At 38.3% G+C, this 23,223-nt stretch overlaps 1 protein-coding gene across 2 annotated transcripts in view; it reads right to left on the bottom strand.

The window, feature by feature from the left end:
- The window catches only part of ODAD2 (outer dynein arm docking complex subunit 2), a 142,490-nt gene that overhangs the window by 46,113 nt on the left and 73,154 nt on the right, over positions 1 to 23,223 (bottom strand). For both annotated transcript variants that reach the window (XM_012474187.3, XM_021676441.2), the window contains one exon: positions 19,884 to 19,998. In XM_012474187.3, the coding sequence (XP_012329610.2) occupies positions 19,884 to 19,998 (115 nt within the window). The remainder of the gene's footprint in view (positions 1 to 19,883; positions 19,999 to 23,223) is intronic.

The raw sequence follows: 23,223 nt of genomic DNA, 5'->3' as shown, positions 1-23,223 counted from the left end.
GGATTAGGTTCCTGCAAGCCTCTGGCTACAAATTTTCATCAGCTGATGGACACATAACCTTGTTTTATGTATATTTCTGTTTGAAGACACCTTATTTCATATATATGGTTCATTCATTCACATTGAACTCATGACCAAGAGCATATAACTCATGAATGGAGCTTATTTAACACAGATATTTTCTCTTTCAGGCACTCCACAGCCTTCTTGAGCTTACAAACCACAGGTCGCACTTCAGCATCACACCTGGGGGCCATTGAGAACAGTGAAATAACCAACAAAAAGCACAAAAATGCAAAATATGGCACTAAATGGACCATAAAATGGACCCTTGCTTACAGTATGAGAACTGAAACAAGAAGGCAGAGAATCGACTTCATCAACCTCAGCTGAGAACATGTGCATTGGAAGACTCAAATTTTTCACTTCTCTGTGCATGTCCAAGAATGACTGTTTTGATTAGGGGGTTACAAGTAAACTTGAACAAGTAGGCGAATTCCCAAGGAGAATCTGTGAATAATGTGGATCGACTCTATATATTCTTTTGCCACCATGTTGCTTACAACTGGTGGGGAAGATGGGGCATTAAGAAGTTACAAGTATAACAAACAGCACTAGAAGGGGGAGGAGATGAAGAGACTAGAAATCCTTAAATGAGGGAACCTCAACTCATATAAAGGTTCAAGGGCTGATTCCCCAAGGTCTAAGGGACAAAGAGTTATCCAGTGTGAAAGCGATTCTGGTTGGACAAATCATCATGTTGCATAGACCTGGGAATGAGAGAGAAGGTGACTTTTTTTTTTCTAGTTCAGAATGACTGGAGCATCAAATAAGAAAGGCAGCATGGGAGAAAGGGAGACGTAAGAGGTGAGAGCTTGAAGGGTCTTACCTTTAAGATCCTTCAGGAAGCATCTTGGTAAAGAGTTTGGAGTTCATTTTTAAGGGCATTAGAAAGCCCCTTAAGAGGCTAAAGTGTTGTGGGGGAAGAATTTGTATCAATTTTGTATCTTAGGAGATTTCTCAGAATTACAGGGTGCAGGGTTGGGGTGGGCGCAAAGAATGGTATAGGAAACACAGAGGCTATTTCCTTAGTCGTCATGGGAAGAAGTGGTGATGGTTTGTATGAGGGTGGCGGTGGTGCTGGTGTATGCCTGGAAAGAAGAGTGTGGATTTGGGAAGCCTGATTGGAGAAGATAGGAGTGAGTGATTCAAGATGATTCCCATGTCTCTGGCTTAACTTAGTAGGGCTAATGTTGGAAAAGCTGGTTTGGTTTGGCTTGGTTTGGTTTTCTTAGGGTGGTATATGGTATTAGAAGACCTAATTTGAATGAAGTATCCACAGACACTTAAGTGGAACTATCTAGGATGCAGATGAATGTATGGATTTGGAGCTTACACACACACAAAAAAACCAGTCTGGAAGTGGAGATTTGGAAGTTATTAGGATGAAAACTGTTACTAAAATCACGCAAATTAGACAGTGGGGAGTGAGATAAGAGTGGGCTCTTTCTGGTGTCCCAGGTGTGGGCCAAGAAAAAGGATTTGTTAGAAGATTCTGGAAACAGATCTCCTCCTTCTCTGAGGTTGTATGGGAGTCAGTGTGTAATGTCCACCAATTATTTGGCTCTATCACTTTCTCAAATAATAGCAATTCACATCTTTTGAGTCCCAACAGTGTATCAGGCATGGTACTATGTACTTCACATAAGTTATCTCAGTTAAACCTCACAGGAGCCATGCAAAGTAGGTATTATTTCCATTTTAGATTTTTAAAACAGAGGCTTAAAGAGGTTGAACCTTATAAATTAGATTGTATCCCCCATGAAGGTAGGCACCATGTCTTACTCAACTGAGTGATCTTAGAAACCATAAATCTGATGAGCTCATCTCCATACACAACAAATTCTTCCACAGCTCCCCCAGCCCTTAGGATAAAATTCAAACTCCATCACGTTGTTTGCAAACAACGAGGTGCACCCCTGGTTTATCTCTCCAGCCTCAGCTTCCCTGCCCTTGACACCTCTTCTCCAACCTCCCCCCGACACACCCTGAGCCAGTGGCTCCCTGTATGAGCTAATAATAAGAATCCTGGGACTCATCCCCTGAGAATGTGATTCATTAAGTTTGGCGTGGGGTTCCTTAAAATATTTGTATTTTTAAAAACTCTCCAGCCAGTATTGGGAACACCACTTTATGAATTAGTCCTTCAGGTTTCGTGTCCTCAAATGTGCGTGTCTCCACAACTCTGCACAAACCTTTTCTGCCTATCTTCCTCTTAGCTTGGGAATTCCTACACATCTTTAGCTACCAACTAAGGTATAATTTTCTTCAGGAAACCTTTCCTGAACCTCACGTCCGAGTTAAGCAGCATCTTCCATAATACCTGGTTCTCCCGTATTATAGCACCTATCACTCCAGGTAGTTGTGGTTTTTTGTTTGCCTTTGACCCTGAACTATAAGTTCCAGGAGGGCGAGGACTCTTTTTGTCTTGTTCATTGTTGTATGCCTCGTACCTGTGCCAGTTTCTAGCAGTTAGTAGATGCTCAATTAACACTCATTAAATTTGATTGTTTGCAAACTCACGGACTTAAAAGGGAGCTTTCACTGTGGGTACAACAAATCAATCTAAACTCTTAATAAGTAATGAAAGCAGGACGTAAGTCAGGTTCTACCCAAGTGTGAGGACAAAGCCACCTTCTCTCCATAACACGTTGCCTTACCTGATCGCTGTGAATAGTGACAGCAGCAATATTGGTGACCTGGATCTTAATGCTAAATCTAAATACAATTTCTGATAGTTAGGAGATACTTCTAAATTCTGATGTATTCATAAACTTATTTGGAAAATATTTAATTGACATTCTCTGTAAAAATTTTTATGCAATGTTAAAGAAATGATTGTATTTTCAGTTGTCTTCTACAATGTTACCTTACTACACTTCTATGCATTAGCATGCTCTCAAATCAAAATATTATAAACACGAATGTATTAACCTTAAAATATCCAACATTATTTAATCCTAATTACCCTTTGAGGCAGTTAGTGGTGGTAGTTGGAGCAGTAGTATTTGCATGCCATAGGTGAAGAAAATGCAGAGGAATAAATTAATATGTAAAAGGTAAAATGACAGAGTGGTAGAAGCAGGATTTGATTCCAGACTGTCTGACCCCAGAGCCCCTTTACAATATTGCGATTTGTAAATCTTAACTATATACTTGGCTCAAATGAGGCCATGCACATGTAAATTCAAAAGCAAAAACAGCGGTTCTTAGAATTTCAGGGCACTTCAAAAGCACAGCCCCAAAGCTCAACTTTTCCAAGGATCATCTTGGTCCATTTGTGTTACTGTAAAGGAACACCGGAGGCTGGGTAATTTATAAAGAAGAGATGTTTATTTGGCTCATGGTTCTGCAGGCTGTACAAGAAACATGGTGCCAGCATCTGCTTCTGGTGAGGGTCTCAGGAAGCTTCCACTCATGGTAGAAGGTGAAAGGGAGTAGGTAACATATGGTGAAAGGAAGGAAGCAAGAGAGGGGAACGAGGTGCCAGACTTTTAAAAAGACTTTTAACAATCAGTTCTGGGCAGGTGGGGGGAACTAATAGAGCAAGAACTCACTTGTTACGAAGATGGCACCGAGGTATTCATAAGGGATCAGCCCCCATGACCCAAATTCCTCCCATTAGGCCCCACTCCAACATTGGAGATCAAATTTCAACATGAGATTTGGAGGAGAAAATATCTGAACAATCTCAGTGATCTTATAGGTGTCAATAGTCTCATACATTTGTCATAACAAAATCACAGAACTTATTTATTTATTTATTTTTCAAGAAAAACGGGAGAAATTCTGGACAGATGATAGTGGCAAAGTGTGTGAATCTTACTCTCCCTATGAAAACAGTGCAGATAGTAGAGCAAAACCAAAAAAAACAACTAGTTTTGTTGTTGTTGTTGTTGTTGTTTGAGACAGAGTTTTACTCTTTTGCCCAGGCTGGAGTGAAGTGGTGCGATCTCGGCTCACTGCAACCTCCATCCCCCAGATTCAAGCAATTCTCCTGCCTCAGCCTCCCGAGTAGCTGGGATTACAGGCACATGCCACTATGCCCAGCTTATTTTTCTATTTTTAGTAGAGATGGAGTTTCACCATGTTGGCCAGGTTGGTCCTGAACTCTTGACCTCAGGTGATACACCTGCCTCAGCTTCCCAAAATGCTAGGATTACAGGTAGGAGCCACCATGCCTGGCCAACCAAGGCACTTCTAAGGGAAAGAATAAGACATTATCATTAGACTTTCCAATAGTGATGTTTTAGGATGAGAAAAAGTGAGTGACACCTCTAAGCTACTCAAGGAGAGAAAATGCAAATCAACATTCTAATATTGAATCAAAATGACTTTCAGAGTGAAAAAAAAAAAGTATAGCTCAAAGTATAAAACTTTTGTAAACATGGAAGGTTTCCAGGAATGATGTTAACACAGGTCCTTCACTTGAGAACAAATGTCAGATCTCCAAAAAGACTAGAAGCACATTGACAAAAAGGCTGTCAATGTCTTAAAATCCTATATTGGCTTCATTTTCCTTCAGAATAACCGTTAGCATGACATTCAGGCATTTTCCCAATCTGGCCCAACCTCACCCTCTTCTTTCCCAGTCTTCTCTTTGGCATAATCTACACTTCAGCCTCCTGGGATACTGTATCCTAAAGTGCCATGTTCCTGTACATCTTTGAATCTGCTATTTTCTTTACTGGGAAGGACTTTCAAACTCCCACAAACTCCTACTTAATCCTGCAAACTTGAACTCAACTTTTAATAGCAGCCAATTATTTGCTTAGGGCTCAATTATGGCCAATAAGGTCTGAGATGATGTCTCTTAGGAATCCTCTGGGAGTTCTCCTACTTAGAGGCAGGAATCATCACAGGTCACACTAAGGAATGGCAAAATAGAAAGGAAAATAGCCAGGGTCAGCTACACTTTGGTTTGTCCAAGCGTACTTTCCAGTACACTTACCGTGTTACAACTTACCTCCTCTATACGAAGTGTTCCCTGGTGACACTGTTGAGCTGCAGAATTGACGAATCCTAAAATCTGATGTGGTAATTCACAGCTAAAGGCATCTGTGGCCATTTGTTGTTTATACTGTAATAATTTTCTTACAGATACTTCCCTCATTAATTCGTGAGCTCTTCTAGGACAAAGATACCCAGTCTTCTTGTTCTTTGACTCTCCCTGGGGATATAGGCTCCTGTCTATCACTCAGTGAACATTCAATAAATATTTGTTGAATTGTGAAAAATAAAAAAGGGGGTTTTGACTTTAAGATACTTGGCCATAGTTATAAACACTTAAAAGGAACAGAGTATTAGCTATGTCTGATGGAATATAAATTGATGAGATCAGTTCAACAGGCCAAATTCCAAATCAGTTTTGCTCCTCTGGAGTTGGCCTTACAGCGTCTAAAGACTTCCCGATTCTCCAGTTGCTTAATCAGTAGGGATGGTCAGCCACAGCACCGGGGCTGTACTGGGAAAAATGACAAAAGTGATCACATCTGCCTCCGATCCAAGAACTTCCTAAGGTGCATGGTATGAGATACCAGGAGCCAAAGTCCCAATGAGATCACGGGGACATCTCACTAGGGTCCCGTAAGGTTCCTAATCTGTGGGACAGGAAAACGTTAGGCTCAAAAGCCTGCAGGTCCCTCCAAAGCTTATTTGTTTTGAAGGTGAGATTTCTTTCTTTTCTTTTCTTTCCTTTTTAGATTTAAAGATTTTAAACATATGACGTCTTGCCTTGCATAGTTTCTATGGAAAGGGAGGCAGTATATTTGAGGATGGAAAAAGTAATTATTCTGCCAAAACTGTCTTTCACTAATGCTGAACGACTGGGCAAATTCACCACATTTTCCACCTTCTCACATGTCTTAGAAACCTCGTCTTTGCCAGTTTCACCACTGGTACAGTATTGGTTATGCACAATTCAAATGTTCATCTGTAATGGCAAAACCCTTAATAATAACAACAATAGTAAAAACAACAACAGGCTAATTTTTTGCAATTTATAAAGGACTTCCACATGCATTATCTCATATGATCTTCACAACGTTGTCTTAAAGAGGCATGGCATTTTTGTTCTATAGACACAAAGGCTTGAGATTCATGAATAGTGACAAAACAAAAAACCGACCTTAGATTTTTGGAAATCTTGTTTAACATTTTTTTCACTCTACGCTGTGCACTTAAGACTTGGAAGCACCCACAACTATTTATTAGATTAAACCTAGTTCATAGAGAATCAAAAGAACCTTCACTACTTAGGAGAGTAATAATTTTTTTAAAAGATGAAGTTATTTTACCAATATCATTCCCTAAGACAAATAAAAACAGTGATTGAGAAAGAGAATATGAAATGCCTTCATAATGCTACTAAAGTAAAGGTTGGATGGTCAAATAAGTAGGAAAAGGTGTCAAGTTCAAAGTAAACAAAATGAAGTAGAATACACAAGATGAAAAATAGAAAACAGCAAAATACATTTGGTTAAAATTAAGCTAATGGAAAATATTAAGACATTATTTATAGATTAATGAATAAAACAGAAAACTGGGTGTTTTGACGTAGAGCAATTAAATTAATGGGTATGAAATTCCTTCTCTTGCCTCCAGTGAAAAGCACTGGCAGTTTTCTGATGAGGTGAGATATACATAATGCAACTTTAAAACACATACAAGGAAAGCGTAACATGACTCAAGACAAAAATTTTTAACCAGAAGAGCTATAAAAACACCGCTCTGGGCCATATAGAGCGCAGGATGCATAATACAGTATTTTTAAAAGATTTTAAAATAGCACATCACATATAAAAAATTTTTTTAATCCTACTCTCACATTAGAATAGCATGTCAGAAAAGCAAAAACTGGACAGGCAAATCTTGTCCTCGAAAGTATGTTTAATAAACTAAATCCTTTAAAAATTCTCAGTACAGCCTATATATCCTCAAGCACACAGAGCTTGTTTGCGTTTCTCTATCACAATAAGATCCTTGTTCTATTCCCAGTAGTTAACAAGTTCAACAACTTTAAAAAAATTATTGCTGATTTAGACTTACCTTACCCTACCAAATGTAGTACTTCAAAAATCAAAATTAGAATATCAACTATGACCCTTGCCCTTGTGAATCAAAGGAAATGAAAATTAGCTTGGGTAAAAGAAATGATACAGCCATTACAGTCTAGATACATAGCAAAAAATGCATTACATGTTGAGAGTAGCTTTATTCAACTGAATCACAAGAAAAACTACAACAACAAAAATAAATGGAATGCTTCTGATTCGTTTCTGCTTCCCTAGACTGATTCAAGATAATTTTCTTAGATTTCACAGACAACTGTGATTTTTCTATTTTCCCATGCCCTGTGTTGATTCTGCTTTAGATGCAATATTCCATTAATGAGGAGGTCTAAATTGTGAGGTACCATTGTGTAACCAGAGGCTTACAGAGTTAATTACATGACATTCTTAACCAATGATGTATTTCAAAGAACTTTATAACAAGTATAAGGTGCTAAACAAATGTAAGTCATATATTATCATAAAATAGCAATTATTTATAAAGTAAAGTGTGTGTATCTATGCATATGTCTTTTATATAGGAATTTATGTATATATTAAAGAGTTTTAAATATACATATTTAAATGTTTTTCCTGCTTATACTCAGTAACCCATAGATTAAGAAGAGTAAAGTAATTTACTGTTCAGATTCAGACAGATGCTTCTAAACAGTGAGTCGTATGGATCAGGCTAAGAACAACACTTGAAATCATAATTACAAGAAAAAAAATCTAACTATATGATGTATTATACTCCAAAAACAAGGAGTCTTCAATTTACGAAGAGATTATTTTCCAAAATTTTGCTTGTTGGATCTGTTACATAATATTTTTCTGTAGATATGTGGTTAGCTTCTGAACTTGGTAGATAAGAGTCTACTAACTTATAACAAATGTAAACTATAACATGATATTAACTGTAATCTTCATCTTTATGAATGCTTTCCTAATATTGGAAGCCAGCTGTCTGGTCTCCCTCATCCTTTCTGCTGTGTACCTTTAATCAATTTTCATATTAAATAGTTTGCATAGGCCTACTCTCTCATTTATCAAAGTTCCTCCAAAAATAAACCCAGAGTTTAATATGGAATTCCAGATGTGGTCAGACTAGAGCAGAGTGTAGTGGAATTCTTATCTTCTGTGATCTAGTCATGGTACTTCTGCTGGTGTGGCAAACTCCATGAGCTATTTCAGTGGTCATGTTACTCTATTTGTTCACATTAAGCTTTAAAGTCAGCTGAAATCCCTGTATCTTTTACAAATGAATTACTATAATTGAGACCAGCCTGGGCAACACAGCAAGACTTCTGCTTCTAAAAAAAATTAAAAATTAACTGGGCATGGTGGGCACCTGTAGTCCCATTTACTTGGGAGGCTGAGGTGGGAGGATCACTTAAGCCCAGGAGTTTAAGGCTGCAGTGAGCTTTAATCATATCGTTGCACTCCGATCTGGGCAACAGAACAAAATCCTGTCTGCAAAATAAAAATAAAAATACTAAGAAGAATGAGTTGGCGAAACATCCAAAGCACAGTGTAGCTGAAGTTCTAAGCATGTTGAGTTTAGGTCCAGAAACAGACAAAGCAGCATTTAGTTTAGATTTTACAGGACAATAAAACAGAAGTGTTTCAGGCAGGGGAGCCAAATCTAGTTCACTTCCTGAAAACAAGTATACAAAGGAGCTTCCACATTCATGAAAGGAGACAGAAAAACATTACTACTAAAGGTTGCCTGTGGCTATTTCTCATATGAAGCCGTGTGCCTAGAGAGGTCAAATTGGACCCAAACTTTCGACTAGAAACTGAGCAAGGGATAAGGAATATTTCACACTTGGGGCAGTTGCTAAAGCTGGGGCTTGTGAAGCAAGCATGCTGGAGAAGGACAGTCTGCCTGAGAGAAGAGAAAACAGCCAAACTTGGATGGACACAGCATATCAAATTTGAATCAGAATAATTCCCAAGCACAGAGATAATCGTCATGAGTGATTCTCTCACACAGGAATTTTGCTCAGTAAGAGAGCTGGGGGCCAGGCTGGAAAATGGAGAAGTATCTTCCAATCCCACTGTCCCTTAGTCTTATGATCTCATAGGTTCTTTACTGGTGGTGTTGAAGCTCCACAACCTCAAAATCTCTGCCGTCCCACATTTTGGTGTGCTGTCTCTCAGTCCCACTGTCCCACATTCCGATCTCAGTCTCACAGCGACACTCCCACACTCTTCAAGTCTCCCAGCCCTGAGTACTCAAAGATGACTGCAGCTTTGCAATTACGCATTCTCACACTCTCATGGTAAAGCAGTCCTGTGGTCTCAGTTATGTTGGCCAATTTGAAATTGGTGATCACACATTGATAATGATGGTAACTGGCCCAATTACATGATTTTCTTCTGCAACATTCACCTGTCAGACTATAGTCATGAACAAAATGGATGAATGCTCCTTCCAGGGTTGAGAATTAATTAGGCAGTTTCCATGGAAAGAAAGAGAGTAGATGGACTTGAAGGTGGCGCGTGCCTGTAATCCCAGCTACTCAGGAGGCTGAGGCAGGAGAATTGCCTGAACCCAGGAGGCGGAGGTTGCGGTGAGCCAAGATCGCGCCATTGCACTCCAGCCTGGGTAACGAGAGCGAAACTCCGTCTCAAAAAAAAAAAAAAAAAAAAAAAAAATGCAGTGCGTGCTGTGCAATATATCCATGGAACAAAACTGCACTTGAACCCCTTGCATTTATACAAACAAAAAATGCATATCCAAAAAAATGGAGTAAGTATAATGATAGATCACGGAACTAATGTGTGCAATAAGGGAACTGAAGATAACCAAAGGCTGGTGGATAGAAAAAACAGTGAGATCAATGGGCAGGGAGCCAGATGGGGTCACAGAGCAAGTGAACCGGAAGAAGAGGCCATCTGGGGTCCTAGTCAGCGTCTGAGACAATGAATTTTGAGACGGCACAGTTTCTGATCATGACAGAGAGCATTGTTTGATGCTGGGCATTCTTGGCTGGGGTGAATATAATGATATGATTACTTTAAAAGGTAAGTTATTAATTTAATAAGTAACTAATAACCAACTGTGTTTTCAAAATGAAGTGGTTAAGTGGTTTCATAAGTAGCTAGTGGCTGGTACATAATTTTGTACATTCCTGTTTAGAATAGGTGATGCTTTTCATTGTAAGCTACCATTTTGTACACTGTGTTACCCTTCTGTCAATTTAATCCCTTGGTAGACTAGTAGCCTCCATTGTAGCTCTTTGTGGAGTAGGGAATGGGAGGGCAGTCGTGGGGAGATGGTGAGGAGGGAGGAAAATGATAGATTTTAGCTATGGCCAGTGATTCTTCCAGCTGTGCTCTGAAGACAGGCTTTTTAAGGTCCTGACTTTTGTTTGGGCCCCTCATGTCCCCACTTGAAAATCTAGTATATAAAAAACCTTGTATTATAGTTTGTTACTCTAATCTTTTAGGATTTTAGGATCTGGGGACCAGATGGGGTGCATACGTAGAACTATATGGTGACTGAAAATGACAGCTGACCTCAAACAGGCAGGCAGAACACAAACACAGATTACATTTTAAAGATGTTTTGGATTTAGGGAAAAAAAAAAGTTGATTCTTTGGCACCATGTCAGACAGCAATACATTTGATGGCCCAAAACATGGCTAAATCGGAGCTTGTGTTTACAGCAGTATTCCTCGTATGAAACTAAACCCTTCCACAAGCCTTCTTCTCAAAGTTCTCATTGGCTTCCTGAATGGGCATGGCCTGTTGGGCAGCTGAAGTTAAACAGAGGGTGATGTCAAATTCCTGTTCTGTTTGATCAGCTGTGTTCTGTCACACCTGTGGTCAGGAAGTTGGCCTCATCCATACTCAGTCCTCAACATTCCTGGCTAAGTTGTCCAAGCATGTATTCCAACCTCACAGAAATTAACATTTCTTCTCTTTTGGGGAATCATTCTCAAATTTCTGATTGGCTTCTCAGTTTGGAGCAGAACTCTAGGTCATTGGTTTTAAAACTACTAGAGTTTCTTTTTTTCTTTTTCCTTCAAGATCAAAACCAGAAATTGTCTAAACAAGTAACAAAATTAAGTTTAGGAAGGTTACAAGGCCAAATGAGATCATGGAGATATATTACTGATTTGGAAGACATATTGAGTTTTCTTCCTAATACAGCAACTGACTTATTATACATTCAGAATATTTATTCTAAAATAAGAATACCTGTTTCCTATCTAATTCATAAGGAAATGCTGATCATACACTAATGTGAATTACACTAATCACTTCTTATGAAAATGCAAATATAGCTGAATGTCTTTTTTTCTTAATAAAAAGTTTTAAAAAGTTATTAATGAAAGGAGACAGAATTAAGGAAATTAGTCACTATCTTGTGATATTCACAAAACAAATAATATTAAAAATGCAGTGATAGTTTAAGAAAAAAATGATTCTTAAAAATGTTAGTAAAAGGCATGAAAATAATTGTGTGATATGAGACAATTACATCTTTATATAAATTTTCATATTTTTCAGTATCTTCATAAAGCACACATTTGAGTTTACTTTCTGCAGCACAGAGTTTTGCTTCTTAAGAACAAAGAATTTAATACATGGATTTTTGCCAGATTCGGGTGCATTCTTTACATCACAACTTCATAATACCGAACACCTGTTCAACCACCCTTTTTCCCCAAAAATGTGTTTGATCATTCAGCTTGAAAGAAACAGCTTTTCACTTCCATTTACAAATCTCTCACATTTTTCACAAAGAAGTGATTCGTCTGCAACTACACTTACAGCTCTTGAAATTTACTACATAACATCACTACAGAGGTCGAATCTTAGGATATCTGTCCTTTTTAACAATCTTAATAGGGAAAAAGAGCTTTTCTTAGATCTTAATACAGAAAACAACTGGTAAATGTTCAAATAAAACTTCTTAAAAATACACAGATCATCTTTTATGATTAGTTCACTTTACTTTGACCTTTCGTTCTTGGGTTCTTGATAGACTAAAAAAGATCGTGTGGTTTTCTAAGTGAAGATGCTTATTTTCTGTCTTAAATTCTTTCGAGTTTTATAAAGATCATAAAACAGACTCACATTTCACACTCCGATTTTCCAATCAGATAATGAATGGACAGATAATTTTTAAGCTGGAAAAACATATCTGTTTCACCTAGGACATTTTATTTATCAACAATAAGCTATCAGTAACCATTACATACTTACTTTCTCCAAAATGAAGTCAAGTTTTAAACTTTTTAAACTGAAGCACTAGTCTACTACCAAAAAGGTCAATATTTCTTATTACAAAAATCCTACAGTTCATTTGTTTTATGCATTTAATAGCAAAATAATTTCAATGCAAAGGCAACGCCAACTTGTGAATCTTTATTTCTCTCAATTATCACACAATTCATTACTGAAGTCTTTGATCCTGCCACTTGGTTGCCTAGCTCAATCACTCGTAGGTAGCTTTAAATGTTTCCCAAGAAAAGATATACTAGGGCCAAGTGTGGCAACTCACACCTGTAATCCCAGCACTTTGGGAGGCCGAGGCTGGCAGATCACTTCAGGTCAGGAGTTCGAGACCAGCCTGACCAACATGGCAAAACCCCATCTTCACTAAAAATACAAGAATTAGCCGGGTGTGGTGGCACATGCCGGTAATCACAGCTACTCGGGGGGCTGAGCCAGGAGAATCACTTGAAACTGGGAGGCGGAAATTTCAGTGAGCCAAGATCTAGCTACTGCACTCCAGCCTGGGCAACAGAGCCAGACTCTGTCTCAAAGAAAAGAAAAGATGCACCACATTCACTAGAAGCAATTTTCACAATCTTTTTTTTTAACAGATACATCTGATAATGTGTTCTAATGTGTATGATAACAATATAAAAAAATGGATAACATCTGTTTTTGAACAGTTGACATTTCACCGTGTCCACACCACACGGACACATATGTACATGGCGTACTTAGGTTTCATGATGCCTGATAGACGTGGCAGGGGCCCGGAAGTAGCAGTAATTTGTCTAAAGGCATAGCTGGTGCTTTCTTCCCTTTCATGTGGCTCTCAGCTATAATTAACAATGGCTGGTTCCTGCAGCATTACTGTCAGTGCCATTAATCCAAACAAAGATGTTATTTATTTCAAAATGATGCCAAATCCTATGACTCATAAGTTAACAAGTCTAAAGTTACTTGCAAAAGCATTGTATGTGAAAACAATGTAGAAATGTTTCCATACAAAATAAAAGGCAATTCCTTCCTAGAAAGCTGAGTCACTAACTTACCTAAATAGGAAAGGGGCAGTGATGGGGAGAAAGAAAGGGCTATACTATTAGGTATGATCTCTTCTTCTAGTTCCACTGTTTTATCGCAAACTGGATGCTACAAGATATTCAAAAAACATTTCCCATCCCTACTCTCCCTCAGAATTTATAACCTTATTAGAAGGCCAGGTGTGGTGGCCCAGGCCTGTAATCCCAATGCTTTTGGAGGCCAAGGTGGGAGTATCACCTGGAGCCAGGAGTTTTAGACCATCCGGGGCAACAGAGCAAGACCCTATATTGATCTGAAAAAATTAGCCAGGCATGGTAGCTCAGGCCTGCAGTCCTAACTACTCTGGAGGCTGAGGCAGTAGGATTGTTTGAGCCCAGGAAATTGACACTGCAGTGAGCAAATATGCCACTGTGCTCCAGCCTGGGCCACAGAGTGAGACCGTCTCTAAGAAATACATGTATAAACAAACAAACAAACAAACAAACAAACAAACTTATTAGAAAACACTTTTAATGTATCTAAAAATAATAGAACATACAAAATATTCACTGAAAATGCTAAATTTAATATAACCAAGTGGGAAAAGTTTTGGATAGGAATATAAACACAAGACCATTAAAAAATTCCAAGTACACATAACCTCCATGGATATACATTTACATGTATCTTTGGCCATATTATTTTCCACTAATCCAAAAGGCAGTTGGTTGTAAAATAAACTATTATTTTATGTACCACCATGAAAATCACCACTGATTAACCTATGATATAATGTTACTGATAAAACAAATCTTTGGGGAACCATGCTAGAATTTCTACCAAAGGGTTAGAGGTTACTATTTTCTCTCTTAATGTGAAAGAACATTTTAGAAAGCTTAAGTAAATTTATTTTGAGACAGGGTCTTGCTCTGTTGCCCAGGCTAGAGTGCAGTGGTACAATCACGGCTCATTGCAGCCTCAACCCCCCAGGCTCAAGCAATCCTCCCACCTCAGTCTCCAGAGTAGCCGGAACTACAGGCATGCACATTTTCTTAAAAAACCATTTGCGGTAGAGAAGGGGTCTTCCTATGATCCCCCAGCTGACCTCAAAATCCTGAGCTAAGGCAATCTTCCCTGCTTGGCCTCCCTAGTGCTGGGATCACAGGTGTCAGCCACTTTGCCCAGCTTTGAATGAAATTTTTGTTTCACTCAACCTCATTGTTCCTTAACACTGGAAACTTAATTGCATAAATAAATTATGATATATCCATACAATATAATACTATATAGCCAAAGAAAACTAGACAGGGATATGGAAAGACAATATAGAGAGAATTAGAGAGAGACTCACTAGTCATCGGTAGGAAGAAGAAGAAGAAGGAGGAGGAGGAGAGGAGGAGGGGAAGGAAAACAACTTTTGGCTCTTAATAGCAGTTATCCCCAAGTGCTGAAATTATAGTGATTTTTCTTTGGTTTTCTTTAGTTTCTAAAACTTACATAATGAACATGTAAGCACACACAAACTCATTTAATTCTTGAGGTTTACAACTTTTCACAGCAGATGCCTTACAAAAACAACTCTCTATTACTTGCATTTCTCAGACCTGGGCACTAGCCACTAAGCACATGTAACTATTTAAACTTTTTTTAATTTTTATTTTTTATTTGAGACAGAGTCTCTCTCTGTCTCCGGTGAGTGGAACAATCTTGGCTCGCTACAACTGCAGTCTTCTGGGTTCAAATGATTCTGGTGCCTCAGCCTCCTGAGTAGCTGGGATTACAGGTGTGCACCACCATTCCTGGCTAATTTTTGTATTTTGCAGAGATAGGGTTTTGCCATGTTGGCCAGGCTGGTCTTGAACTCCTGGCTTCAAACTATCTACTTGCCTCGGCCTCCGAAAGTACTGGGATTACAGGTGTGACCACCATTCCTGGCTAATTTTTGTATTTTGCAGAGATAGGGTTTTGCCATGTTGGCCAGGCTGGTCTTGAACTCCCGGCTTCAAACTATCTACTTGCCTCGGCCTCCCAAAGTGCTGGGATTACAGGTGTGAGCCACCACACCTGGCCTAAACTTTAATTAAAACTGAATATAAAAATTCAGTTCTTTGGCCCTACTAGTCACATTTCAAGCACTGAGTAGCCACATGTGGGTAGTCATTGCCATATCTAAACAATACCTGTTCATCATTATGCAAAGTGCTATTAGAAAGAGTTGCCCTAACCATGGTTTGACTGGGATCTGTGTAAATAATGAGATGCTATTCTTAAACGTTATAAATATGCTTTCTTTCCTCTTGCCTTTCTGAGCACATGATCTCCATCATATTCTACTCCTAAAGTACCCTCTGCCTTGAAAGAATGAGATTTGTTGTAGAAAGATGCAAGGTGGGAGACGAATATAATATTCAGCTTCTGATCCTGAAAAACAGGATTTTTTTTTAACAATAAAGAGGCTTGCAAATCAGGCCACTTTCTTAAGGAAAGATGTTTTAAATTTCCCTCACTCTCATTTCAAGCATTTACTAGACAAGTGTCTTCAACATTTTGCTCACATATCCCAACGCACTTTTGAAAAGCTGCGTATCTTCTTTGCCTATTTTGAATTGGCATCTAAAAATGTTCATCATAAATTTGGCCTCAAAGATTTACTTTCTGATATTAAACATATCAACAGAATTTTGACCCTGCATATTTCGTTAATTCAATTTATGGAAATGTCTTTCTTACTACCTAATCAGAAAGGTCAGCGCTCATTGTTAAAATAATCAGTCAAATTAGTATTCTGCTAGGAAAAATCCAACTTTGACTTTTAAAAATTTATATCCATCAATCAGGATCCCTTTGATAACTTTCTCACTTCTGGATTCAAATTCAAAGATATCAGTGGGTAGGTAATATTCAAATTCAAAGACATAGATTGATAGGTAATAGATGGATGACTGATTGAAAGATAGACAGACAAGCAGGCCGTGTGTTTTTTTGCCTGGATGAAATAAAGAGGTGTCTCTTTCAGTATTCCTTTCTACTCTTGTTCTTCTGGTTTTTTTCTGTCTGAACTCAGCCTCAGGAATTACGCATTCTAGAACCATCCTTTTATTTGGCACTCTAGAAATTTTTTACAGTACTGAGAGCAATGTGCTTAAAGGATTAAGGAACAGTGAGAGCCATGCCTGTCTTTTTTTCTCCATCTGTGCTTGTGTGTTTGCACTCTCTCTAGATATATATAGGTATAGAGATATAGAGATATACATACCTACACGCACACAATCACATACACATGCCTCTTCCATATTTATCATTTCCTAAACTTATCTTCTGGATTTCATAATAGCCTCCTTCTCTTAATAGCTGAGCTTCTAAAAAAAACCTTTCTCTGCTTCCTCCCCTCAATTCACTTCTCACTCCAGTGCCATCCAGCTTAAACTCTCGTCCCTCAGTGGAAATGGCTATAACCATGACCAACTAATTTCTGTATTTAATGTACTCTTTTCACTTTTCAAGGGAAGTTTTCCTCTTAGGGGTAAATAATACTGTTGAACATTCTCCCTCTCCCTTGATTTCTCTCCTTTCTTGGCTTTTTTGTAATCAAGTTCCCCTGGTTTTCCCTCCCCAGCTGCCCGCCTTCCTCCTTTACTTCACTCTGTCATTGGGGGTCTCCTCTCACTCCACTCCCTCTCCCTTCCATTTACTCTCAGACCTCCACTACCACCTGCAGACTGACAAGCCCTAAACATATATCTCCATCCAGAATTCTCTCCTGACATCCAGATTCATGTATTCAAATGACTGGACATCTCCACCTGGATGAAGGCAACTCCACCATCTTTTCTCCAGACCATGTTATTCCCATGTTTGGTAAAAATTCTACTATGTTCCTAGCTGTCAATGTTAAAGGAAAAAAAAAACCCCAAAATTCAAACATCCAATCACTCACCAATTCCTGATTCTACTTTTCAACTGTTTCTTATATTCTCTCTTCTCTCCATCTACACTGCCACGGTGTTAGGTCAAATTTTAATCATTTTCATCTGAACTACTGTAATAGCTGAATTTGCAACCCACTCTTAGATGGTTAATTTTCTAATTAGCCATGTGGCTCACGTCACTTCCTTGTTGAAGTTTCTTCAAAAGTTTATGTTGCCTCAGTGATAAATGCATAGGAGAGAGGGAAGTTCTTAATGAGAGATGTGATCAAGCAGAGATCTTCTTCAGGAGCTTGTCTTTCCCTCAAGACAAGGAAAAAGAAGGCTGGAGTCAAGGAGGTAGGTGAAGTTCAAGAGAAATGGAACAGGAAGAAGCTCTTTTGGGAGCCTTGGATCTAGTTTAGACCTTGGGGCCAAGGACAAAGAGAGAGATGGGCTGGGTTATGTTTTAGGGTGCTTGCATAGGAGACCAGCCAGATATTCAGGAAAGAAAGTTTATGTGAGAATAAATATGAAAATACTGAAAAATCTTTTAAGCCCAATAATAGATAATTAGAGAGATTTGGAGTTGAAGTCCACAGCAAGACAAGACACAATTCATATACTATAACAGCACTAAGTAGAAACAGTATCTATCAAAATGGCTCACCAATGATAATATTAAATTCTACATTTAAATACAGATTTTCAATGACCATTGAGAGTTAATCAGTATCTATAACATCCTTTTCTAGGAAAGGGAAAAGGTCTGTAGTTATTATTATATTAGTTACAACTATTTAGCAATATTCATCTTAGTAGTCACCCTTTCTACCAAATTTGTTGGTTTGCCAAATATATTCTCAATTTCCAAAAAATAATTTTTAAGCCTATGAATTTTTAATAACAGTTTATGTGAATGCCTAGGTGCTTCTGAGAGTATTAATTTTAAAAATGTTATGTGATATTTCATTCCTTACATTACCTCTGTTTAAGTCAGTTCTGCTAGTTCATGTGGGTGTGTGTCTTTAAGATGGTTAGTATTCCTTAAATATTTAGTGATCTTTGATTGTTTAAATTTATGAATGAAGGACTGGGCTAATTAGTTGAAGTAACTGATGAAGATTATCCTTCAAGAATTTGTATCAATCTTTCCCTAGTTGGCTTCTTTCTTTCTTTCTAAACAACATTATTTAAATTTTGTACTTTAAAAAATATATTTGAACTTGAATAAAAATTGTATATCTGTTTCTGCAAGGTTTTATTTTGTTCAATATATTTGTGATATGTATTGATATTGATGAATACATTGCCAAAATACATTGATTTTTTTCACTGCTGCATTGTACAACATAGTGTGATTCCTGTAGATTGACATTTGAGATATTTTAAATTATTTTGCTGTGATAAATTACTAATGAGTTTATAATAGGTCTCCTCTATTCCAAACACATATTAAAATTTACTTTTTTAAAAATACTATAGTTAGGTTGATATTTAGAGTCAAGTTAAATTTGTTACAGAAATGTCCTTTATATAAAAATATACAACAGGACCTGGGCAAGATGGCCGAATAGGAACAGCTCCAGTATGCAGCTACCAGCTAGATCAGTGCAGAAATAATATTGTTTGAAGGATAATCTTCCAACTGAGGTACCCGGCTCATCTCATTGGGACTGGTTAGACAGTGGGTGCAGCCCACAGAGGGCGAATAGAAGCAGGGTGTCGCCTCACCCAGGAAGTGCAAGGGGTTGGGGAACCCCCTCCCCTAGCCAAGGGAAGCCATGAGGAACTCTGCCGTGAAGAACCCTGCAGTGCATTCCGGCCCAGATACTACGCTTTTCCCACAGTCTTCACAACTGGAAGACCGGAAGATTCCCTTGGGTGCCTACACCATCAAGGTCCTGGGTTTCAAGCACAAAACTCAGTAGCCATTTGGGCAGACACTGAACTAGCTGCAGGAGATTTGTTTTTGTTTTTGTTTTTTCATACCCCAGTGGTGCCTGGAATAACAGCGAGACAGAACCATTCACTCCCCTGGACAGCAGGCTGAAGCCAGGGAGCCAAGTGGTCTAGCTCAGCGGATCCCATCCCCATGGAGCCCAGCAAGCTACGATCCACTGGCTTGAAATTCTTACTACCAGCCCAGCAGTCTGAAGTTGACCAGGTATTTTTCCCTCACAGTGTAAACAAAGCCACCTGCAAGTTTGAACTGGGCGGAGCCCACCGCAGCTTGGCAATAGAACGGTCATGTTTCCCCCATGGCTGCACTCTCTCTACATAGCAGGCAAATGCAGACAGTTTTCTTATCCCTCAAAAGACAAGAACAGTCAATTTGTCCTCACTCTGATTTACCTGAGGTGTTTGCTTCAATTGTACCAATCAGCTAGAGCTTCGTAAGCACTGCCATCTTCGACTAGTTTTGCTTGGCAATTTAAAACTAACCAGAAAAAAGGCATTGCTCCAAAATTATTTTGGCATAAACACTGTGCAACACTCTTTCCCACCAGATAAATCTGATTTTCAATAAATCAAAAGCAATTAGTAACCTGTGGTGGCATTTTTCAGTATAGTATTAGAGACTCTAGAAGAGATTGACTTGCTATCTGTTCTTACCTTGGCATTTTCGATGCATGGACAAAGCGCCCACGCTGCGCTGGCCTTCACGTCTGGGTGAGGATTTTTCAGCAGGGACCACAACAAACGAACTCCATCTAAGTGATCAATTATCCTATCGTGGAGCCCAAAATCAAGATACAAACTGTCATTAGTGTGTGAAGACAAACATTTTAATGACCCACTTATTTACACAATTCGAATTATTTTTTCTCCTTTCGATATTTTGCTTAGTTTTTTCTTTTTCTTTGCAAAACTTCATCAACAGTAGGGAGGTAACATGCTGTTGAATTGTCAGCCCTCTGATTTCAGTTTTAAATCCATGACACAGAAAACAAGCTGCATGATGATTGCGATTCACATAAACTGAAAATCAAGCCACGTAATTTTTAATTAGCTGTAAGCAGACTGTTACCTAAATGTAAAAATACTGGTTTCTTTCATACAGTAACATCTAAATACCTTCCAAAACAAATATTTATGCCTCAAAACTGTGTAGTTCCCTTTTTTATTTGGTCTATGTTTAATTGACTTACCTTACTGTATGACATACTTTAAACGCTTTCAGTCCTAATCTAGCATTAGGAATTAAAATCATTACACCACAGTGCATCCTTTGTTGGGCATGAATAACACGTAACTTGTTTTCCATGTGCAGCCTTCCCAGCAAGACTAACATTGCAGACTGTGTTATAATTACTTAAACACACCGTAATCAAAATATCTTCATGACTAGCTGAAAAATGAATTATCATCAGAGCCATCTCTACACCATCTGTCTTCTGTTTATATATCAATCAGTCCAGGAGCATAACCTCGCAGTAAGGTCCACCGGGTACTCACAGTGGAGAAGAAGGCCAAACAAAATTTAATAACATTTACAAACATGGCTTTGTTCAGAAAGGTATATTAAACTCAAAGCAGATGAAAAAAGATAAAGGCCATCAAAATTCCTTTGATTTTTTAATCTCAAGTTGAATTAAACACATGTAGTATTGAGCCACAGATAGAATAAATACAAGCTTAAAATGCCATTCAAATTCTTCCTTGAAAATTGACATAAAAACATCTACATGTCTTGATTATCTTAGATGAGTTTACCAGTGGGGAAAATGTATTATTCCAAAGTTTTCAAGTAGGATATCAGTTTTGTATAACCTTATAAAATTGGTGATGCTGAAAGGGCATTGAAAAAAAATGGTGATGCAGATAGCCTATAGCAGGATAAAAACTGTCTAAAAAAGGACTTCTAATAAGAAAAAAGTACCCGTAAAAAGTTTTTTAAAGCAAATCTTAAGTAAATAGGTTTTCAAACCTTAAACTTTCATACCATGCTGAGAGAAAACAAAGTTTTATTTCTCAATTTATGGAAACTCTAAAGAAACATACTGGCACTTCACAATGAAGGATTTGCTTTTCAAGTTTAAATTGAAAAGGCATATTGCCTTCCATATGCTACTTAAAATATAACTAATGCCAATCTCTGAGCCTCTGTTTTTTTCATATAAAATTTCACAATGAACAATAGTGAATAATAGTCTGCCCTATCTTCTTGCAATTTCGCAGCAAATTTGGCATTAGTAATATTTAACTGTATGCTGCTGGCCAGAAATAACTCATCATTATAGTGGAAGTTATTTGGATGGCACAAATTTGCAATAAAAAATATGATCATTCAATCTTGGACAAAATTTCACAATTAACTTTAAAACAAGTTCTAGACAAAATTTCACAATTAACTATAAAAATTCACTATAATTGTAAAACTAGATCTATCATTTCCCATTTCCCTAGGCAATTCATCAGCGACTTAGTTAGGATGAGTGGAGATTTTGATCCCATTACTGGTGTCTTAAAAGAAGACTCAGAGGCAGGGCCCAGTGACTCACACCTGTAATACCAACACTTTGGGAGGCCAAGGCAGGCAGATCACTTGAGGTCAGAAGTTCAAGACCAGTCTGGCCAATGTGGTAAAATCCTGACTCTACTAAAAATACAAAAATTAGTCAGGCATGGTGGCACGTGCCTGTAGTCCCAGATACTCAGGAGGCTGAGGCAGGAGAATCGCTTGAACCTGGAAGGTGGAGGTTGAAGTAAGCCGAGATCACACCACTGCACTCTAGCCTTGGTGACAGAGTGAGACTCCATCTCAAAAAAAAAAAAAAAAAAAAAAAAGTACAAAGTGATAACTTCCTATGAGGAGAACATGTAAACTTCAGAGTTAAACTTTATCCCTTCCATCTCCCTTGTCCCCTGCATGAACTCATTTATCGCTGATTTTTACTTCACAAAAACTCAAATATCTGTCCATTTCCCTGTTTTCTATTTTAGCACCCAAATCCCAGTCTTTACCATTCCATATCAAGATCGTTGTGTGGGTGCATAACTTCGTTTTGTGTCTTCAGTTTTTCTCCCATTCAATCAATCTTACAAATCCCTGCAAAATTAATCTTCCCAAAGACACTTTTAGAGTTTCTGCAATGACTCCTTGAGAGCAGGTGCCAGGGATATTCATTCTGTTCATGACACTAACTAGCACATTCAATCAGACTTGTTAAACAATTCACAACCCAAAGATCACTCCTAGGGAAAAAATTCTCCAGTGGCTTCCTGTTGCCTTCATGGTATTAAACCTGCAATTCAAGAGCTCGGTATTTAAGTTTTCTAGGGAGCTGGAATTTCTCACAAGACTCCTTGACTCTCTACTAAACACTAAGTAATAGGCATACAGATACAAATAACAGATACACTTGGGCCGGGCACAGTGGCTCATGCCTGTAATCCTAGCACTTTGGGAGGCCAAGGTAGGTGGATTGCATGAGCTCAGGAGTTCGAGACTAGCCCAGGCAACAAAGGATCCTGTCTCTAAAAAAAAAAACAGAAAAATTAGCCAGTTATGATGGCACATACCTCTAATCTCAGCTGCTTGGGAGGCTGAGGTAGGAGGATTGGCTTGAGCCCAGAAAGCAGAGGTTGCAGTAAGCAGAGATTGTGCCACTGCACTCCAGCCTGGATGACAGAGCCAGATCCTGTCTCAATCAGTCAATCAATCAATCAAAAAAAACAGATACAGTCAATTCTCATCAGGGTAAGTTATGTTCTATCAAGTCACTGCAAACCTTAGATGAACAAATACTGAACCACTCTCCCAGGGGAAATATAAAGTGAGTTTCCGTGAGCCTCCAGTCAGAATGTTTTCATCAACCAATCAATATATAACGTGGTTCACGTGTATTTCTCTTTAAAGACACCTTAAACCTTATTTAATATAGATTGTTGAATCATGAATATTGGACTTCCGACCAATAGTTTTATAACTTGTGCCGGAATGGCGTTTAGA

Source organism: Aotus nancymaae, unplaced genomic scaffold (genome assembly GCF_030222135.1).
Source record: "Aotus nancymaae isolate 86718 unplaced genomic scaffold, 86718_ANA_hifiasm-v0.15.2.pri h1tg000077l, whole genome shotgun sequence".
Taxonomy (NCBI): domain Eukaryota; kingdom Metazoa; phylum Chordata; class Mammalia; order Primates; family Aotidae; genus Aotus; species Aotus nancymaae.
This window is presented reverse-complemented; position numbering and strand designations above follow the sequence as displayed.